The sequence below is a fragment of the Vicugna pacos genome, chromosome 31 (genome assembly GCF_048564905.1).
Source record: "Vicugna pacos chromosome 31, VicPac4, whole genome shotgun sequence".
Taxonomy (NCBI): Eukaryota; Metazoa; Chordata; class Mammalia; order Artiodactyla; family Camelidae; genus Vicugna; species Vicugna pacos.
Genome location: NC_133017.1, coordinates 23,051,585 through 23,070,019, shown reverse-complemented (window position 1 = coordinate 23,070,019; position 18,435 = coordinate 23,051,585). Strand labels below are relative to the sequence as shown.

General features: G+C 39.1%; 1 protein-coding gene across 1 annotated transcript in view; it reads right to left on the bottom strand.

Moving 5' to 3' along the window:
- Positions 1-18,435, bottom strand: part of LOC102541868 (uncharacterized) — a 108,199-nt gene that overhangs the window by 72,337 nt on the left and 17,427 nt on the right. Inside the window, exons 5-6 of the mRNA XM_072952489.1 lie at positions 9,871-9,929; positions 7,959-8,085 (exon numbers count right to left, since the gene is read on the bottom strand). Coding sequence (XP_072808590.1) covers positions 7,959-8,085; positions 9,871-9,929 — 186 coding nt within the window. The remainder of the gene's footprint in view (positions 1-7,958; positions 8,086-9,870; positions 9,930-18,435) is intronic.

Genomic DNA, 18,435 nt, shown 5'->3' with positions numbered 1-18,435 from the left:
CCAGAGAGTCACAGAGACATGCTGCCTGGAAAGAGTGTGCAGATCTTCTGATACATGAGGTACTAGACGTTCTGTTCCCAAAAGGGTCTATTATCCTGCTAGAGCAACCAAATTAGTCCTAAATGAAAGATGCTCTAAACCTGAGATAACAATCAACAATTAATTTAATTACTTGAATTAAACTAAAGTACCAGCAAGGACTGAAAAGATGAAAATTTCTCCCAAATCATTTAGTGCACTCACAAAACATGCCTCAAAGTATTTACACAAATATAACAAAATCTAGCAACCAACAATGTAAAAATCACAATAAGCAGTAGACTACCAAAACTGAACAAGTATGGAAGAAAAACACGATTCAAAAATCAGGAGAGAAATCAATCAATGGAGCAGAACAAGAAATGTTGCCTGAAATAAAATTAGTCTTCAGAGACATTAAAACTGAGACATGACTCACAGTGGAAAAAAAATGTGACAACAAATACATGTATGTTCATGTGTAACCGAAAAATTGTGCTCTACACTGGAATTTGACAAATTGTAAAATGAGTATAACTCAATAAAAGAATGTTAAAAAGAAAAGTAGAAAAACTGAAACATGAAGACATTAGTATAAATCACACTAACCACACAATAAGCAAACCAATGCTGGAGAAACTACACAGTACCAAACAAAACTCAGAGAAACAAAGATTACCAGGAGTAAAACTAATCTCTGCTATATTCCAAAAGTGACTATTTATCAACAGGATGTAAGAATCCTAAATGGTTTACCGCTTGAAAACAGACCTTCAAAAGGCATAAAGTAAATCCTATTTAAAAATACAGACAAATGAATTATACTTGGAGAGCCACAGTCCTCTCTCAATATTTAAAAGTATATAGAAGCCTTGCGCAATACGATCACCCCACTGGCTAACTCCATTGAGAAAAAGCATTATTTTCAATCACATATGGAATACTCATAAGGATCTTATGCTAGACCCTAAAAGAAGTTTCAATACATTTCATAAGATTGAAAATGCATGAAATAGTGTTCAAAGTAACAAACAGAAAAGTAAACAAAAAATTGTAATAGTAATGCATAAGGCTTTGTATTTCTTTTTGAAAACTGCTTTAGCTATATCACACAAAGGTTGATGTGCTTTTATTTTCATTTAGTCCAAAATATTTTCATAAACATTCTGTGATTTCTTGTTTGAGTTAATACAGTCAAGATGGCAAGACTCTGGAAGTTGAGCTACAGGTTTAATCCAACCCCTACCAAAATCTCAGCACAAATCTTTTACACAAATGGATAAATAACCCTAAAATTCAAATGGAAATGCAAGTGACCCAGAATACCTAAAACAAACTTCATAAAGAAAAAACTTAAAACAAACTTCATAAAGAAAAAACTTGGCAGGTTCACACTTTTCAACTTCAATTACTCTGTGTTTACAAACAAACAAAAACTTCCTGTCTCTCATCTGTATTACTCTTACACTCTACTCAGAGAACACTTGTGTCTTCACAGTAACTCTTCACTGCTGGTCACTGAGTGTGGAGAGGTTTTTCCCACCACCAAGCAACAGTGCAACACCAGAAAGGTGCCTTACAATCCAGTTCAGTTCAGACACTAACTACTTGGAGTTACCATCAGATCCCACAGGTGAGGGGCTCAGTCCGACAAGACTGCCTCTCCTCACATTTCAGATGTCAATTACAAGTCCAGCCTGCAACCTGTACTCCTGACCACCTAGTTACAAATGGATAGCCCCACATCCTGGTCCTCAGGCGCAGTTAATTTGCTAGAATGGCTCACAGAACTCAGGAAAAGTTTACTTACTATTACTAGGTTGTCACGTTTATTACAAATCGTACAGTTCAGAAACAGCCAGATGAATAAGCTGACAAGAGCCTAGCTTCCATGCCCTCTGCAGAAGGGTCAACCTCCCGGCACCTGCATGTGTTCACCAACACTGAAGCTCTCTGAACCACACAGTTCATCTAGCCCCCTTTTCTCCCTCCCTGGAGGTCAGGGGATGACCCTGGAAGTCCAAATCCTCTCATGCCTAGGTTGGTACCCCTGGCAACAAGCCTACATCCTTAGGGGGTTTCTAAAATCACCTCATTCAGCAAGGCTGAAAGGAGCTTGATTTGTATGCTAAAAGCCAACTTAATCCCTCTTCACTTAGGAAATAGCAAGGGTGTTAGGAACTTGGGTCAGGAACAGGCATGAAGAACAAATCTTATCTTTCTTCCCATAAACATACATCATACTATACTGCTAAGGCAGTACTGGGGTTAAGAACAGGCACTAATAAGTCTACAGGAGACTTAGAAAACAATGGACTAGAACCGAGAGTCCAGAAATAAACCCTTACAAATGTATGAACAAATGAATTTCAACAAGGGTGCCACAATTCAATGAGGAAAATACAGTCTTTTCAACAAACGGTGTTGGAACACCTGAATCTTCAACGCAGAAGAACGAACCCGCACCCCTACCTCACACTATCTATAAAAATTAACTCAAAATGAGTAACACACCTAAATGTAAAGACTAAAATCACAACGTAGGAAAAAAAACACAGGCGCAAATCTTTATGACTTCGGGTGAGGAAAACTTTTCTAAGAAATGACAAAAACAAGCAAAAGAAAAAGAGATCAACTGGATATTGTCAAAATTTAAAAAAAAAAGTGCTTCAAAAAACTCCATGAAAGAAGTGAAAATACAACCTGCACTATGGGAGAAAATACTTGTAAAACATGTAACTACTAAACACACCTGTACTCAGATTGTGTAAGAAATCCTAAAAGTCAACAACGAAGAAAAGACAAAGAACACAAATTATAAAAGGAGAACAGATGTGAACAGACAGTTCACCAAGGAACATATACAGTCAATAAGCAATTAGCACACGAAAAGATGCTCAACATTAGGGAGGTGCAAATCACAACTATAATGAAATCCCACTTCACACTCAATAGGATGGCTTTAAAAAAAAAAGCAGACAATACCAAGTATTAATGTAGATGTGGTGAAACTAGAACCCTCATTCATTGCTGGTGGGGTGGTAAAATGGTGCCATAGGTTTGGAAAATTCTTTTGGCAATTCCTAAAATTGTTAAACAAGAGTTACCATATCACCCAGTAATTTCATTCTAATTATACACCCAGGAGAATTGAAAACTGCTCAAAGCACCATTCCTTGTAACAGTCAAAACAGAAGCAACCCGAAGTCCATCAAGGGTAATCAAAATATGACATATCCATAAAACCAAATATTACTTGGCCAAAAAGTGAGCTGGATTACTGATACAGATGCAGCATGGATGAGCCTTAAATGGACCATGCTAAGTGGAGAGGTCACTCAAACAGCAGTGCATTCTGTGATTCTATTTACATGAAACGTCCGCAACAGGCAAATCTCTAGACACAGAGCACATTAACAGCTGCTATGGGGTGGGGAGCAGAAATGGAGGGACTACGTGATGAAATGATTCTAAAATTAAATCGTGGTGAAAGTTCGTTATCTCTGGGAACATATTAAGAATAATGAATTATACAAATTAAGACTGTGAAGTTTTGTGCATCAATTATATCTCAACAAAGCTGTTACCACAAAAAAAAAATTCTGACAAAGAAAAGTCCAGGTCCAGATAGCTTCTAAAGTGAATTCTACTATGAACTTTTAAGGAAGAAATGACATTAATTTTATAGCACTAGGAAAGGGAAAGAAAGAAATAGCAGACACTGAGCAACTATTTAAGGCCTCTGACTAACATCACTTAGTGATAAATAAATGAAGTCTTTTCCATTAAATTATAAGTCTATTCAAAAACAGAAATTAAAACGCAGAGACATCAGGGAGATATAAAAGTATCTTTACTTACAAATCATACTATTTAATACGTAAAAATGTTCTAAGGAGTCTTCAAACATGTAGAAGAAACAAGTGAAGTCAGCAAGATACAAAGATACAGTATCAATGAATAGAAACTATAATTCTATGTAATTCCAAAAAATTATTGGAAATTCAAGTTTTAAAAATATCATTAAAGACAGCATCAAAAGATTTAAGGACACATTTCACAAAACAAGTTGAAGGCAAGTACACTGGAAACTACAAAACACTGCAAAGGAGCATTAAAAGCTAAGGAAAGAGAAGAGTTTTCACAAATCAGAAAGATTCAATCTTACCAGATGTAAATTTCCCCCCAAATGATCTACAGATTCAACACAGTCTTTATAAAACCCACTAGAGTTTCAAGAACAACTAAATTCTTTTACAATCCATAGGGATAGGAAAAGAACCTGTAACAGCCAACAGAAAAAGGTAAGTGAAGTTATTCTTCTTTCCCACTATGCAGTCAGATTAATCAAGATAGTGCACCACTAGTGTTAAGACAGGTATTTTAATAAATAAATCAGAATGATATTCAGGTCAGCCTACGCACATACAGTCAATTTATTTCAACCGGTGCCAAGGCAACTGAACAGGGAGAGATAATCAGTTCAACAATTACAACTTCAGCACACAAAAAAAAATCACAATCCGTATCTCACAGTACGTACAGAGATTCCCTGGACTTACATGCAAAGTGTAACTTAAATGCAAAGTGCACACCAAGAAAACTTCTAGAAGAAAAATATAGGAGAAAATCTGAAAGACCTTTGCTTAGGCAAAGAATTCTTAAAAAGGGGGAAACAGAAGAACGAGAAAATAAAGCATATATTAAGTTGGACTTCATCAACATAAGACCTTTTACTATATTGTTTAGGAAATAAAAAGGCCCAAGTATCTGACCTCCTACAGATCAAGAGAAAAATTTTCCAAGACGTGTATGTTATAAAAGCTTTCAATTTAGACTGTATAAAGAATTTTTTCAACTAATTCAATTAAAAAAGAATTATTTCTATTGCATCTTAACACAAAAAAGTCAACAAAACAAATGGGTAGGGATCTGAGCATACTTTTTATAAAGATATACTAATGGCTGAACAGCTTTAAAAAGTTGTTCTGCATCATTATCAAAGGGAAATGCTAATTAAACACCAAGCAGATACAACAGACTCCAAATAAAACATCAAAACTTATTGGGTTTACAATACAAAATAATGGTGAAAGTGTGGAGCAATTAGAACCACTGTGTGTTGCTAACGCCCCAAAAAGTGACAAATTCATTTTAAAACCACTTGGCAGTTCTCTTTTTTCCTTCATTACACAGGCCTGCCTCAGAGATGCTGCAGGTGTGGTTCCAGATCGCCAGAATAATGTGAACATCAGAATAGTGAGTCACACACGTACATTTTTTGGTTTCCCAGTATGTATAAAAGTTCTGTTCACATTACGATTATGTGTGCAACAGCAATACATCTTAAAAAAGAAAATGCACACACCTTAGCTTAAAAACACTATATTGCTGAAAAGAAAAGAAAAGAAAACAAAACAAAACACTAACCATTAACTGAGCCCTCTGTGAGAGGTGATCTTCTTGATGGTGCAGGGCCCTCGTTATTGATGGCAGCTGACTAACAGTGACGGTTTCTGAAGGATAGGGTGGTTGTCGCAATTTATTAAAATAAGACTATAATGAAGTCTGGGACATGCACTGATCTCCTTTTATGACTGACAGCTCCATGACAAGGCAAGGTAATTGTCAGCATCTTCCACACAGTTACACATCTTTCACAACTAGAGCCAACCCTCTCAAAGTCTGCAACTACTTTATCACCTAAGTTTATGTAATATTTTGAATACTTTATTTCAATGATCTTTATTGTCTTTACCAGAAGTAGATTCCAGCTCAAGAAAACTTTCTTTGGTCCTTCAAGAAACATGTCCATATTCATTAAATTTTTTTCATGGGATTGCAGCAATTTAGGCTTCACTTCTAATTCTCCTGATTTTCCCACTACATCAGCAGACACTTCCTTCACTGACGTTTTGAGCCCCCCAAACGTACCACTAAGTGTTAGAATCAACAGCTTCACACTCCTGTGAAAGTCGATACTGTGACCCCTTCCCATGAATCACAAGTGCTCTTACGGCATCTGGAACAGTCAGTCCTTTCCAGGAAAGATCAACCGACCTTGAGGAGACCCATCAGAGCACTCACTATCTACGGCAGCCTTACAAAACGGATTTCTCAAAGAATATGACTTGACAGTCAAAACGCCTCCTTGAACAACGGGCTGCAGTATGGATGCTGTTAGCACGCATGAAAACGACACCAATCTCACTGCACAGCTCCATCCGGGCTCCTGAGTGATGAGTACACTGTCAATGAGCATATTTTGAAAGCAATCCTTCTGAGAAGGAGGTCTGACAGTGGGCTAAAGATACTTAGTACCATGAGGTCAACAGACATGCCATCATCCGGGCTCTGTTGTTCCATTTACAGAGCACAAACAAAGCAGATTCAGCATAATTTTTAAGGGCCCTAGGATTTCCAGAATATTAAATGAGCACTGGCTTCAATTTAAAAGTCACCAAGCTGCACTAGCCCCTAACAAGTCAGTCAGTCTAACCTTTGTAGCTTTGAAGCCAGGCATTGATGTCTACTCTCTACCTAAGAAAGTCCCAAATGGCATCTTCTTCCAATAGAAGACTGTTTCATCTACTGTCTCAGCTAAACCTTCTGCGTAACCTGCTGCAGCTTTTACATCAGCACTCGCTGCTCCCCCGGCACATCCCTCTTAGACAGACGGAATTGTTAATTGGTCTAATTTCAAATCTGTTTTATCTCGGGGAATAAGGAGCCTCAGGAGCGGGAGAAAGACTGGGGGAGTGACCAGTGGTCAATGGAGTAGTCAGATCACACACAACATTTATCAGTTAAGGTTAAAGTCTCATATGAGTGCAGTTCATAATGCTCAAAAACAATTGCAACAACACCAAAGACACAGACCAGCACGACAAATGTAATAATGAAAGTGCTTGAAACGCTGTGAGAATTACCACTTGTGGCAGAGAGAGACCAATGAGCCAACGCTGCTGGAAAACAGGCACCAAGAAGGGGTCAATGCAGGGGACTGCCACAAACCTTCCATTTTGCCAGGAAAAATAATAGCTGCAAAGTTCAATAAAGCAAAGCACAGTAAACCAAGATATTCCTGTAGTTACAAGTAATTGTCATGACACCAGGAAACCACCACTCGGGCCTTAAAACATGGGAATAAAAACATGGTCACATACAGACTTGGGTGTATCCGAAGGAGATTTATTTATGATACCACTAAACCCCAAAGAACCTAAATGTCCTTACTGGCAATTGATAATACACAACATACAACAGAACACTGCTCATCAATACAAATAACAAACATAGAAGGACCCGCTGTTCATCTATTTTATACACTGGTTAGTATCCACAAACACTATACAAAAAATGGATAAATGACAGGGCCTACTGTATACCACAGGGAACTATATCCAGCACTTTGTAACAACCTATAAGGAAAAAGAATGTGAAAATATATATATGTGTGTGTATATATACACACCCCTACGGCTCAATCACTGTGCTGTACACCAGAAATTAACACATTAAACTGACTATACTTCAATTAAAAAACAGATACACATAACAACATATGAATCTCAAAAGATTTATGCTATGTGAAAGAACCCACAAAAAAAAATAGTATATAAAGTGTGATTCCATTTATATGAAGTTTCAAAAAAGGCGAAAGTATTGAAAACGAACGAGGACCAGTAATTACCAGAAAACAGGTGGGAAGAGGCCCAACTGAGAAAGACTACAAGGACAATTTTTACGTGAGGGAAATAATCTGTATCATGATTTTGGTGGTACAGCTATGCACAGTTTTCAAAATTCACTGGGATCATACTGAGAAACCTGCTGAATTTTATTTTCTGTTAATTATACCTCAATACAGGTGATTTTTTAAAAAGAAGAAACAGAAAAACAATTGCACTCCAGGGAGAGCGCGCGGCAGAGGGGCTCACCCACTGAGACGAGGTGGCGGTAGTTCTCCAGCATCACATCTCGGTACAGGGTCCTCTGAGCAGGGCTCACGTGCCGCCACTCCTCCTGGGTGAACGCCACAGTCACATCCTCAAATGACACCGACATCTGTGAAAGCACATTTCTCATCAAACTGAACAATTCAAATTAGGTGACATGGGAAATACCTTTGGAACTAACTCCTGTCATGTTTATGGTTCAGAATTTCAGACAAAAGCCTGACACTACACTCTTTATTTGCAAGGCCCCAGGGAAGCAGGCATGTTCATACTTTCGGCTATGCCTTCAAAATTCATGCAGAATTTGATCACTTCAAAGTACAACTGCTAACAGCATTCTTTCTTGAAAGGAATACTGAAGGAGTCTGCTAACTCATCTGTCTCCACCACTGCCTCACAAGGGTCCACTCTCAGAGTTATTATTTTAAATTATGTCAGGTCATGTCATTTCCCAGCACATGAATCTCTAAACAACCTAGTAAACAGAGATGAAAATTATTTTCAAAAATGAAGAGACTGAATATGGTGGAGACGGCAGTTCTCCACAAAGAGATCCTCAGATTCAATGCAATCACAATCAAAAGTTTAGCAGGCTTTTTTAGATTCACAAGCTGACTCTAGTAGTTACAACCAACCAACCTACAATATGAAAACAATTTGGAAAAAGAGCAAAGTTTAAGAACTGATATTACTTGATTTCAAGACATACCACACAACCACTATATGATACTGTGAAACAGTATGTGATATTAACAAAAATGAAAGGTGAAAAGAAAGTCCAAAAATGATACATACACATATACATATACATATTCACTGAACTGAGATGTTGGAACAATTCAATGGAGAAAGTATATTCTGACAAAAATCATGCCAAACTAATAAAACTCCATTAGAAAAAATAAATAAGTAACAATAATCTACATTCATATCTTGCATCCTGTTAATCAATTCAAAATGATCACAGACCTCAATCAGTTGGCTTGAAGCTTAGATTTTAAGAGTCATATACATACACCTGTCACAGAAAGAAACTGACAGCTGGTGTGCTCAAGGGGCAATCAGCAAGATGGTTTGAGTGTCTGCTCCTTTACTCTCAGTACTTAGAATCTACTACTGCTACAAATTTACAAGCCCATCCCCAGCTGGGAAATTCTAAATTTCTGACAGGCCTAACCAGCAACATATCTGGTTGCTGTCAGATCAGGATTCCCTGAATTCAAGTACAAATTTTAAATAGGAAATAGGAATTACTGACATAACAGATATAGTAAGAAAATACTATCAGCAAGCTTATGAAAACACACGTAAAAACAGATAAAAATGTACAATTTCCTGAGAAATAAAGAGACGAAATGAAGCAAAAAGACAGAAGAAAACGAGGAACAAAAGGGGGAAGGAAGACAGGAGAAGGGAAAAGAGCAGAAGTGTCCCTGTAAGACTAGTACAACCCTGACACCACAAATCCTCAGGGACACAAGACAATAAAATTACAGGCTAAGCTAGTTTGTGATTACAGCAATTAAAAATCAAATATGATGTTAGCAAGAAGATGTCACTTATAAATCTACAAACAAAACCAAAAAAACTCACACCCATTAGCAAGCAGGGTCTACACAGGAACTCAAGAGTTAGTTAACATTTTAAAATCCATTAGGCTACCTCTAATATTTGTATATTAAAGAAAACAAGCTATGCCTTTAGGCCAAAAGATACGAAAAGGTACTCAATTTAATGCAGCGTTCAGTCATGACTCAAGTAAAACCTTACCAAGCTGATTATAAAAGGGAAATAACTTCCCTTGGCAATGGAAGTGTAACACAAGACCAGAGCAATCTGAAATCAAGAGTTAAGTCCACCATAGAATAAAGTGGGGAATGAATAAAGGGCTCACCTCAAACATGCTCATTTTCTGCAGCTCTTGGGAGACTGCGGAGGAATGTGAAGATTGAGCTGAGGGGACAGAAAGAGGACAGGGTCAGGACACCAGGCCTGCCTTACACTCCCTGCGTCCACCTCCCACTACCTCTGCACCCAGCTGAGGAGCAGCCTCCCTTTGGCCCCTGAAAAGGGAAGGACCCTGGGGAAGTACCACCTGTCCTTTTTCCCGTTTCAAATGATCGTGGGACTTAAATCTATCACTTCTTATTGCGGTAAAATAATTTTGTCTATTGATTTGAACAATACAAATAAAAAAAACATGATTAAAATACCAAAGGATGACAGTATTTCAGCGAAAATTAACAGCAGGAAAAACAAGCCAAATGCACGCTTTGTGTGTTTCTCTAGCAAAACTGTTTACCCCTTGAGTTACAGAATCCACCAAAAGTTCAGTAAAAAGTATAGGATGCTTAAAGGCAATTTTCCAAAAAACGTTTTAAGTGGGCTGCAGCTTCTTAGAAGGGAGCCTTGAGAAGTTTCTTCTGATGACTTAAGTGTACGTACGCGCTGTTCCACTCCTGACTCTCACCATCAGGTGAGCCTGGAGAAGCCACCTGCCCTCTCAAACTCAGGACCAGCCTGCCCACCAGAGACTCAGATCTGCTGTCTGTTTTATGTGTTTAATGCAGATGGTGACACCGATATCATGAGACAGTTGTGAGGCTTATGTAAACCTCCAAATGAAGAGATCCAAGTGTCTTCTAAACACAATAGCAGTCACTGAAGGAGTCACAACATGGCTTCCCTGACGCCAAGAGGCTTACAGAGCTCAGTGTGATGAACTTGTTTTCTTGGAGTCCTAACTGACTAATAATGTTTTTCTCCTTGCTACTGCTATTTTTAACTTGCCTGAATTTACCTGCTTGGCAACTCCCACCCTATGATGAACGCCCTACCCTAAATAACTTGTATCCAAAATCCAGAAGCTGTTTTTCAGAAAGAAGGTCGTGGAACAGCAGCATTGAAGCAATATCCAGAACCCCCATGATACCAGAGGACTCAAGCCCGATAACGCCAAGGCTGGGGGCAGGAACCTCCTCAAAGGACCACCAGAAGTTTCCCAAACGCAAGATAAACTTTTGTAAAAGACCACTGCTCGCTGTAACCGACAAGCTCCTTCCCGTCTGCCTATGTAACCAAGCCCTAACCCTAGGTGAATTCAGTCTACGGCACTAGCCTCACGTTAACTCCCCTTTGCTGGGCAACGCAATAAAGCTGCTCTTTACTTTGCTCCCCAAATTCTGCCTCCGAGTTTGAATTCGTTTTTTGGGGTGCAGAGGCCAATTTTTCGGCAACATTACCAGTTCTTGGTGCTTAGTCCCTGGCACTTTTCTAAGTCATTTTACAACTGGTCCCACACCTAACTCTCACCTCAGCGCCATAAAGCAGACATTTTTTAGCCTCATTTGCACGGGGGCGACCTGACTACCCCCCGCCCACCCGGGTCACTGCTCCCGGCCCCAGACACAGGTGGAATTCGCCCAGTCTCTGGCCCCCACGCAGGGCCGGCCCCGCAGAGCCCCCAGCCCCCCACTTGCCGGGCTGCTCGCGGCCCGCGCCGGCCCCGCCCCCCCCCACGCCGCCATCCCACCCCCCGCGCGCACAGCCCTACCCCTGTCAGGCCGCCGCGGGGCCGGGCCCACGGCCCCCACACGCCCCGAGCGCCCGCCCCCCGGACGAGACCGGACGCGGACGGCCTCACCGACACCCCCGGGGTCCGGGTCCCCGCCATGGCCCGGGCACACCGGGGGGCTTCCCGCTGCCGCTCCCGCCACAAGAACTCAACAAATCTCAGGGCCTCAAGTACACTCACACCGGCAGCTTCAAGCCCGCGACCCAGACAACCGGAACTTCCCTGTCATAGGCGGGCGGTGGCGGAAGTGAAGAGGCGGGGGCTAGGCTGCACATGCGCACTGGGGGCCCTGAAGCCCAAGAGGGCGGTGCATCGGGAAAGACTACAGTTCCCATTATGCCGCGCGCTTTGGTGTGACTTTGAAACCTGAAAGTACTTTAGGGCTGCAGGCTAGAAATACTGGAGAATAGAAACGCATGTTCATGTGGTTCTTGGTGCTCCGAGGCCAGGATCGGATGTGTCCCCACACTTCGGATCTTCAGGCATCTTCATGTCTGGCCTATGTGGAAGGATACCAGAGCAAAGCCGGGCAAACTCCGGGCTGAAAGATGATTGTTCAGTACTTGCCCACCCATAAGAAAAAAGAGCCTGAGTTGGTGGCGGAGACAGTGGTTTTATGGATAGGGGGATCTCGCGTGTCTGAAGCGACACAATGACAGGTGCGCAGGATGTGGCAGAAGTTTTCCCTGGGGTTTGTAGGGTGGGATGTTACCACTTACAGGGGAAATTGACCTCAGATTGGCTCATTGGTTACCAAGCAAACCCACAGGGCCTCTGGCTTCTCCCAGCCCCACTGGTAAGTTATCAGTGTGGAGACGTTCTGCCCTAAAACTAGAACAATCATTAGTCGGGGCCTGGGGCAAGCATGTAGAAAGGTCACCGTTGTGAGTAGAGTGTAGGTGAAGCTGGCACTGGTCAAGCAGGGATTGTTCAGAGAGAAAGAGAACAGCAATCTTGAGTGGTCTGACATCATCCTTTATCTTGGCTGCATGATACTGCATTGGAGGATTAGATGATTTATTGATGAAAACCCTTTTTGATGGATGTTTAGTTTGTTTAAATTTTTCGTCATTGTAAATGTATAGTAATTATTTGTGTCTATTTTTCTTTGCATATTTCCATTTTTTCTGCAATACAAATTCCAACATGAAGAATTGCTAAATTAAAATAGATGTGTAAATGATGGTAGATGTTAACAAGCCATCAAAAAGACTAGGCTAGTTTAATCTCCCACTAGGCTTTGTTAAAAAAAAAAAAGCTATTCTGACACTACAATGTTAAGAAGCAAATAGTGGACAGTTTCATGTCAAAGAATGAAATTAGAACATCCTCTAACACCATATAGAAAAACAAACTCAAAATGGATTGCAGACCTAAAGGTAAGACAGGATACTATAAAACTCCTAGAGGAAAACTCTTTGACATAAACTGCAGCAATATTTTTTGGATCCATCTCTTAGAGTAATAGAAATAAAAACAAAAGTAAACAAATGGGACCTAGTTAAACTTACAAGCTTTTGCACACCAAAGGAAACTATAAACAAAACAAAAAGGCAACCTACAGAATGGGAGAAAATATTTGCAAATGATGTGACCAACAAGGGATTAATTTCCAAAATATACAAGCAGCTCACACAGCTCAATATCAAAGAAACAAACAACTGAATCAAAAAATGGCCAGAATATCTAAATAGACATTGCTCCAAAGAAAACATCCAGATGGCTAACAGGCACACGAACAGAAGCTCAACATAATTAATTATGTGAGCAATGCAAATCAAAACTACAATGAGGCGTCACCTCACATCGGTCAGAATGACCATCATCACTATGCTGTACACCACAAATACAACATTGTAAATCAAATATACTTCAATAAGAGACTCTTAGACAAAGAAAATCTAAGGATATCCATTACTGCTAGACCTACTTTACATAAAATGCTGAAGGGAGTCCTTCAAGGTAAAAGGAAAAGACACTAGGAACGTTAAAACACAGAAATACAAAACACATTGGTAACGTTAGTATGTAGTGAAATCTGAATACCCCAATGCAATAATATAATCATCTGCTAATTATTCACATTTTATACAAAGATCAAAGGATAAAGCATTAAAATGATTAAACTTACAATAACTGTTAATGGATAAACAATATAAAAATATGTAAACAGTGACATCAAATCACAAAGTGTTGTGGAGAGGGAGTAAAAAAGGTAGAATTTTTTATGTAAATGGTTAGGATGTTCTCAGCTTCAAATAGACTGTTATATCTATTAAATGTTATATTTTATCAGCTTCATGGTAAATACAAAGCAAAGAAGACACACAAGAAAAAAGGGGAAGGAAAACAAATGCAGTGCTACAGGAAGTCATCAAATCACAAGGGAATACATCAAGAGAGAAAGAGGGCCAAGACTACAAAACAGCTAGAAACAAAATAATAGGATGACATTAGTAATTTCTTACATATCAACAAATACTCCAGATGTAAACAGATTAAATTTTCCAGTTAAAGAACATAAGAGTGATTGAATAAATTCTTGAAAAGACCAACTGTATTTCACCGAAAGAGGTTTTTTTTAAGCTGTCATGACAAATCAAAACGAGAGGATGGAAGAATACATTCCCTAAAAATGAAAACCAGAAATGAGCAGGGGCAGCTATACTTAGAGCAGACAATAAGCAGACATTAAGCACAAAAAATGTAACATGAGACAAAGTCATTATATAATATTACATAATTAATTAATCATTAATTTAGGTAAGAATTCGGTTCAGCAATCAGGCGCTCACCATCATTGGCTGCTGTGTCTCAGCTGCCGTGTCTTCCTGAGTGTCATGTTCGATACAGCGAAGATTGCAGTGGCAGTATTCCAGATGAAATTGTGTCTGCCACCGTCATGGGCCAAGGCACTGTCATCTCTCAAAACCTCATGTCCCCTGCCATTGGTGCTGTCATCTCTTTTCATGGCCTGTGCTACTGTAGGCTGGGGACATTAGAGCAACCTGAGCACCACAGTGTGGTCATTCTTTCTTTCACCAAAATTACTCTGCCATATTCATATATAGAATTAGTATTCTTTGAAACAATTTTATACATGAGTTTTATCACAATATATTACCTTAATAATAGTGGTGAACACATCCCGTCACTGAATTTATAACAACTTTATACATATAAACAAAATCATTCAAGTAAACATGTTTTCCATACCTACCTCTTATGTAATATTTTCCACGCACCACTTTGTGGTGATTTGTTCATCAAACTAACACTATCCTTATTCACACAGTTAGCATTATGCCAAACATGTATGTACATTTTTCTCTACAGTGAATTGCATGCACCACAGTTTAATAAACACATTCTTTCATTGAAAGAACAAGACAGAAATGCAATAAAATTCTAACTCTTAGGAACGTCTTTTATATGCATTCCTTTACAGGGTATATGATATGTTTGGCGAACACATAGTTTCATTGAAATAACACTATCCTTTATTCACATGTACAACTAGTTTTCTTGAAATATTTTTTATATATGTGACTTTTCAGAGTATTTAATGCACATAGTGTAATCATTTTCTCTCACTAAAATCAAATTCACATATACAACAAGCATCCTAAGATAAATGTTTTATTCACGTGTTTACAGTGTATACTACGGTGATCACATTTTTTCACTCTATTAATACTGTCCTTATTTCAAATACTCAACTAGCTTTATTAGAAAACAAAACTTTATACATGTTAATTTATAAAGTGTTCCCATGCTCCACAGAATGTCGGACTGTCTTCCACTTATCAGCATAACTGTGATTTTTACAAGTACAACTGCCTTATTTGTAATCATCTTCTATACACATGCCTTTGCAAGTTTGTTTTCCCACGTGCCAGTGTGATGAACTAGTCATTTTACTGAGAGAAGATGGTCTTTATGTACATACACCACTGGCTTTCTATTTCACACCTTTTATATTATGTGCCTTTACATAGTGCATTCCAGCTGGGTTTGTAATTGTCTGTTGGGAAGTTTTTGATTAATGATTCAATCTGCTTACTCTTTCTTGGTCTGTTCAGACTTGCTATTTTTCCCTCGTTCAGTTTGATAGGTTGTATATGCTTCTAAGAAATTAGCCACTTCTTTTAGGTGATCTAATTTGCTGTTGTATAAATGTTCATAGTTGTGTCTTATGATCCTATGTATTTCTGCAGTGTTAAGTTATTTTTCTTATTTGAGTCCTCACTTTTTTTCTTAGTCTAGCTAAAAGTTTTTCAGCTTTTTTAACATTTTTTTTAGTTATAGTCATTTTACAATGTTGTGCCAAATTCCAGTGTAGAGCACAATTTTTCAGTTATACATGACATATATCTACTGACTGAAATTTTTTTTCTTTGCTGTGAGCTACCACAGGATCTTGTATATATTTCCCTGTGCTATAGTGTAATCCTGTTTATCTATTCTACATTTTGAACTCCCTTCCCACCCCCCGCCCCCTTGGCAACCACAAGTTTGTATTCTATGTATATGAATTTGTTTCTATTTTGTATTTATTTTTATTTTAGATTCTGCATATGAGCAATCTCATATGGTATTTTTCTTACTCTTTCTGGCTTACTTCACTTAGAATGACATTCTCCAGGAACATCCATGTCGCTGCAAATGGTGTTATGTTGTCGGTTTTTATGGCTGAATAGTATTCCATTGTATAAATATACCACATCTTCTTTAACCAGTCATCTGTCGATGGACATTTAGGCTGTTTCCATGTCTGGGATGTTGTAAAGTTTTTCAGCTTTTCAAGTCTCTGTAAAACCAGCTTCATTTCATTGATCTTTCCTACTGTTTTTCTGAATTCTATTTCACTTGTTTCTGCTCTGATCTTTATTATGTCCTTTCTTCTACTACTTTGGCTTAATTTGCTCTTCTTTCCTTAACATGTAAAATTTGGTTGTTTATTTACAATCTTTCTAACTTCTTAATATACACATTTATTAGTTAATCTCAGGCACTTACACTACAATCCACCCTAAGATGCCAAGGCATCAGCTTTAATAGAACATTAATAGCCAGGGCACCAAATACAGTAAAAGGGCAGAGACCAATAAACTATGCATCTGATTTGGGTTATAATAACAGATCCTATAATAATGATACAAACAATGGTCTGACATTGAGTCAGTAGCCATTGTCCAAACTTGAAAAGGTCCAGCCATGAAAACAGGTCAGCGATCTTGTAGACACAGAGAATCTGTTCAAAGATCTGGGTAGTATTATGGAATAGTTTAACATCTATCTGATGTAAGCAGGTCTGAACTTACCTGCTTGTTACTGATAAACATGCAGCAAGAAGCACCAGGGAGGACAGACTCCTCTTTCCTCGGCCAGAAGATACTCTAGGGCCGGGGGCTGTCCAAAACCACTGGAGCAAGAGACTCACGGGACTGCTGCACAAGGGGCGGGGTTTTAGAGGACCTTGTATATGTCGGGTTAAGACAGCCAACAATTGTTTTTTCTGGCCCAAGTTACCCGATTTTGGGTGGCCAGGGCCACTGCACTGGCACCCAGTCCAAGCCAATCCTAGAACTGAAATGCCCAGGACTATAGAAATGAAAATGGCTATTTGTCAGTGGTGGCCCAGCAGGGTAGTAATCTCAGGGATTTTGTGTCCCAAGGTCTGTAACTCCAGAGGCTGGACCGAGAAGACAGTGGTGCACTTAGTGTGTAGCCCAGGGGAAGTGGACCAGAGGGCTGGGGAAGGGAGTCATGTACTAGGGGAGAGCCTTACACTGTGCGTATACAGCCACATCCAAAGGTGGCCATTTTCACTGTGACGTACTCACAGGGGCCTTCGGTGAGAAAAGGAGGACTTTGTGCCCATTCACGGCTATCTGTGCCATGAGTCCTGGTGGTGTGACTAAAGGCCATGTGGACCAAGATTTGTGTCTGGGCACAGAATCACCAAGATGGCTTGAAGGCTACCTCAAAATGACCCTTTGAGGAGCTTTTGGAGACTGGGTGGGGCGCCTGATTGAAGGGAAGCCCAGGGCAGAGACATCACTGTTAAGTGGAGTTGGCTGAGTAACCTAAAGGAAAAGCTAGTCATCAAAAACGCTGGGCTAGAAACGAAGACACTTGTGGTGGGCTCCCAACTGGCCTGCAAGGTGGAGGAACAACAAATGAACCTGAAGATGGAAACATAGCAAACTGAAATGCAAAAGAAAAAAAAAAAGAACATCCAAGAAATGTGAGAACAATTACCCAAGAAGGAATGTATGCATAATTAGAATTAAAAAATAAGGACAAAACAGAAGAAATCTTTGAAATAATAATGGCTCAGAGTTTTTCCAATTAGGGACAGACTCCCACTATAGATACAGGAAGCCAGAGAATACCAAGCCACATAGAAATAAAAATATCTAGGTGTATCCTATTAGCCTTACCTGGAGAGGATAAATCCTAAGAATTATGTTGGAATTCCACTCACAAACCATGCAAAAAAAAAAAAAAAAAAAAAAAAAAAAAAAAAAAAAGCAGACTGAAATATTTAAATTGTTTAAAAAACAATCAGTAACCCAGAACTCTGTTCAGTGAAATTATCCTTCCAAAATGACAGAGAAACAACAGGTTTATACTGTGTAGCACAGGGAACTATATTCAGTATCTTGTAGTAACTTATGGTGAAAAAGAATATGAAAATGAATATATGTCTCTTCCTGTATGACAGGTGCTGTACACCAGAAATCGACACATTGTCAACTGACTATACTCCAATAAAAATGTATTTTAAAAAAAGAGAAATAAAAGCTTTATTAGCCAAATCAAACTTGAGGGAATTTGTCACTTGTAAACATGTACTGTAGGAAATGTTTAAAAAAAAAT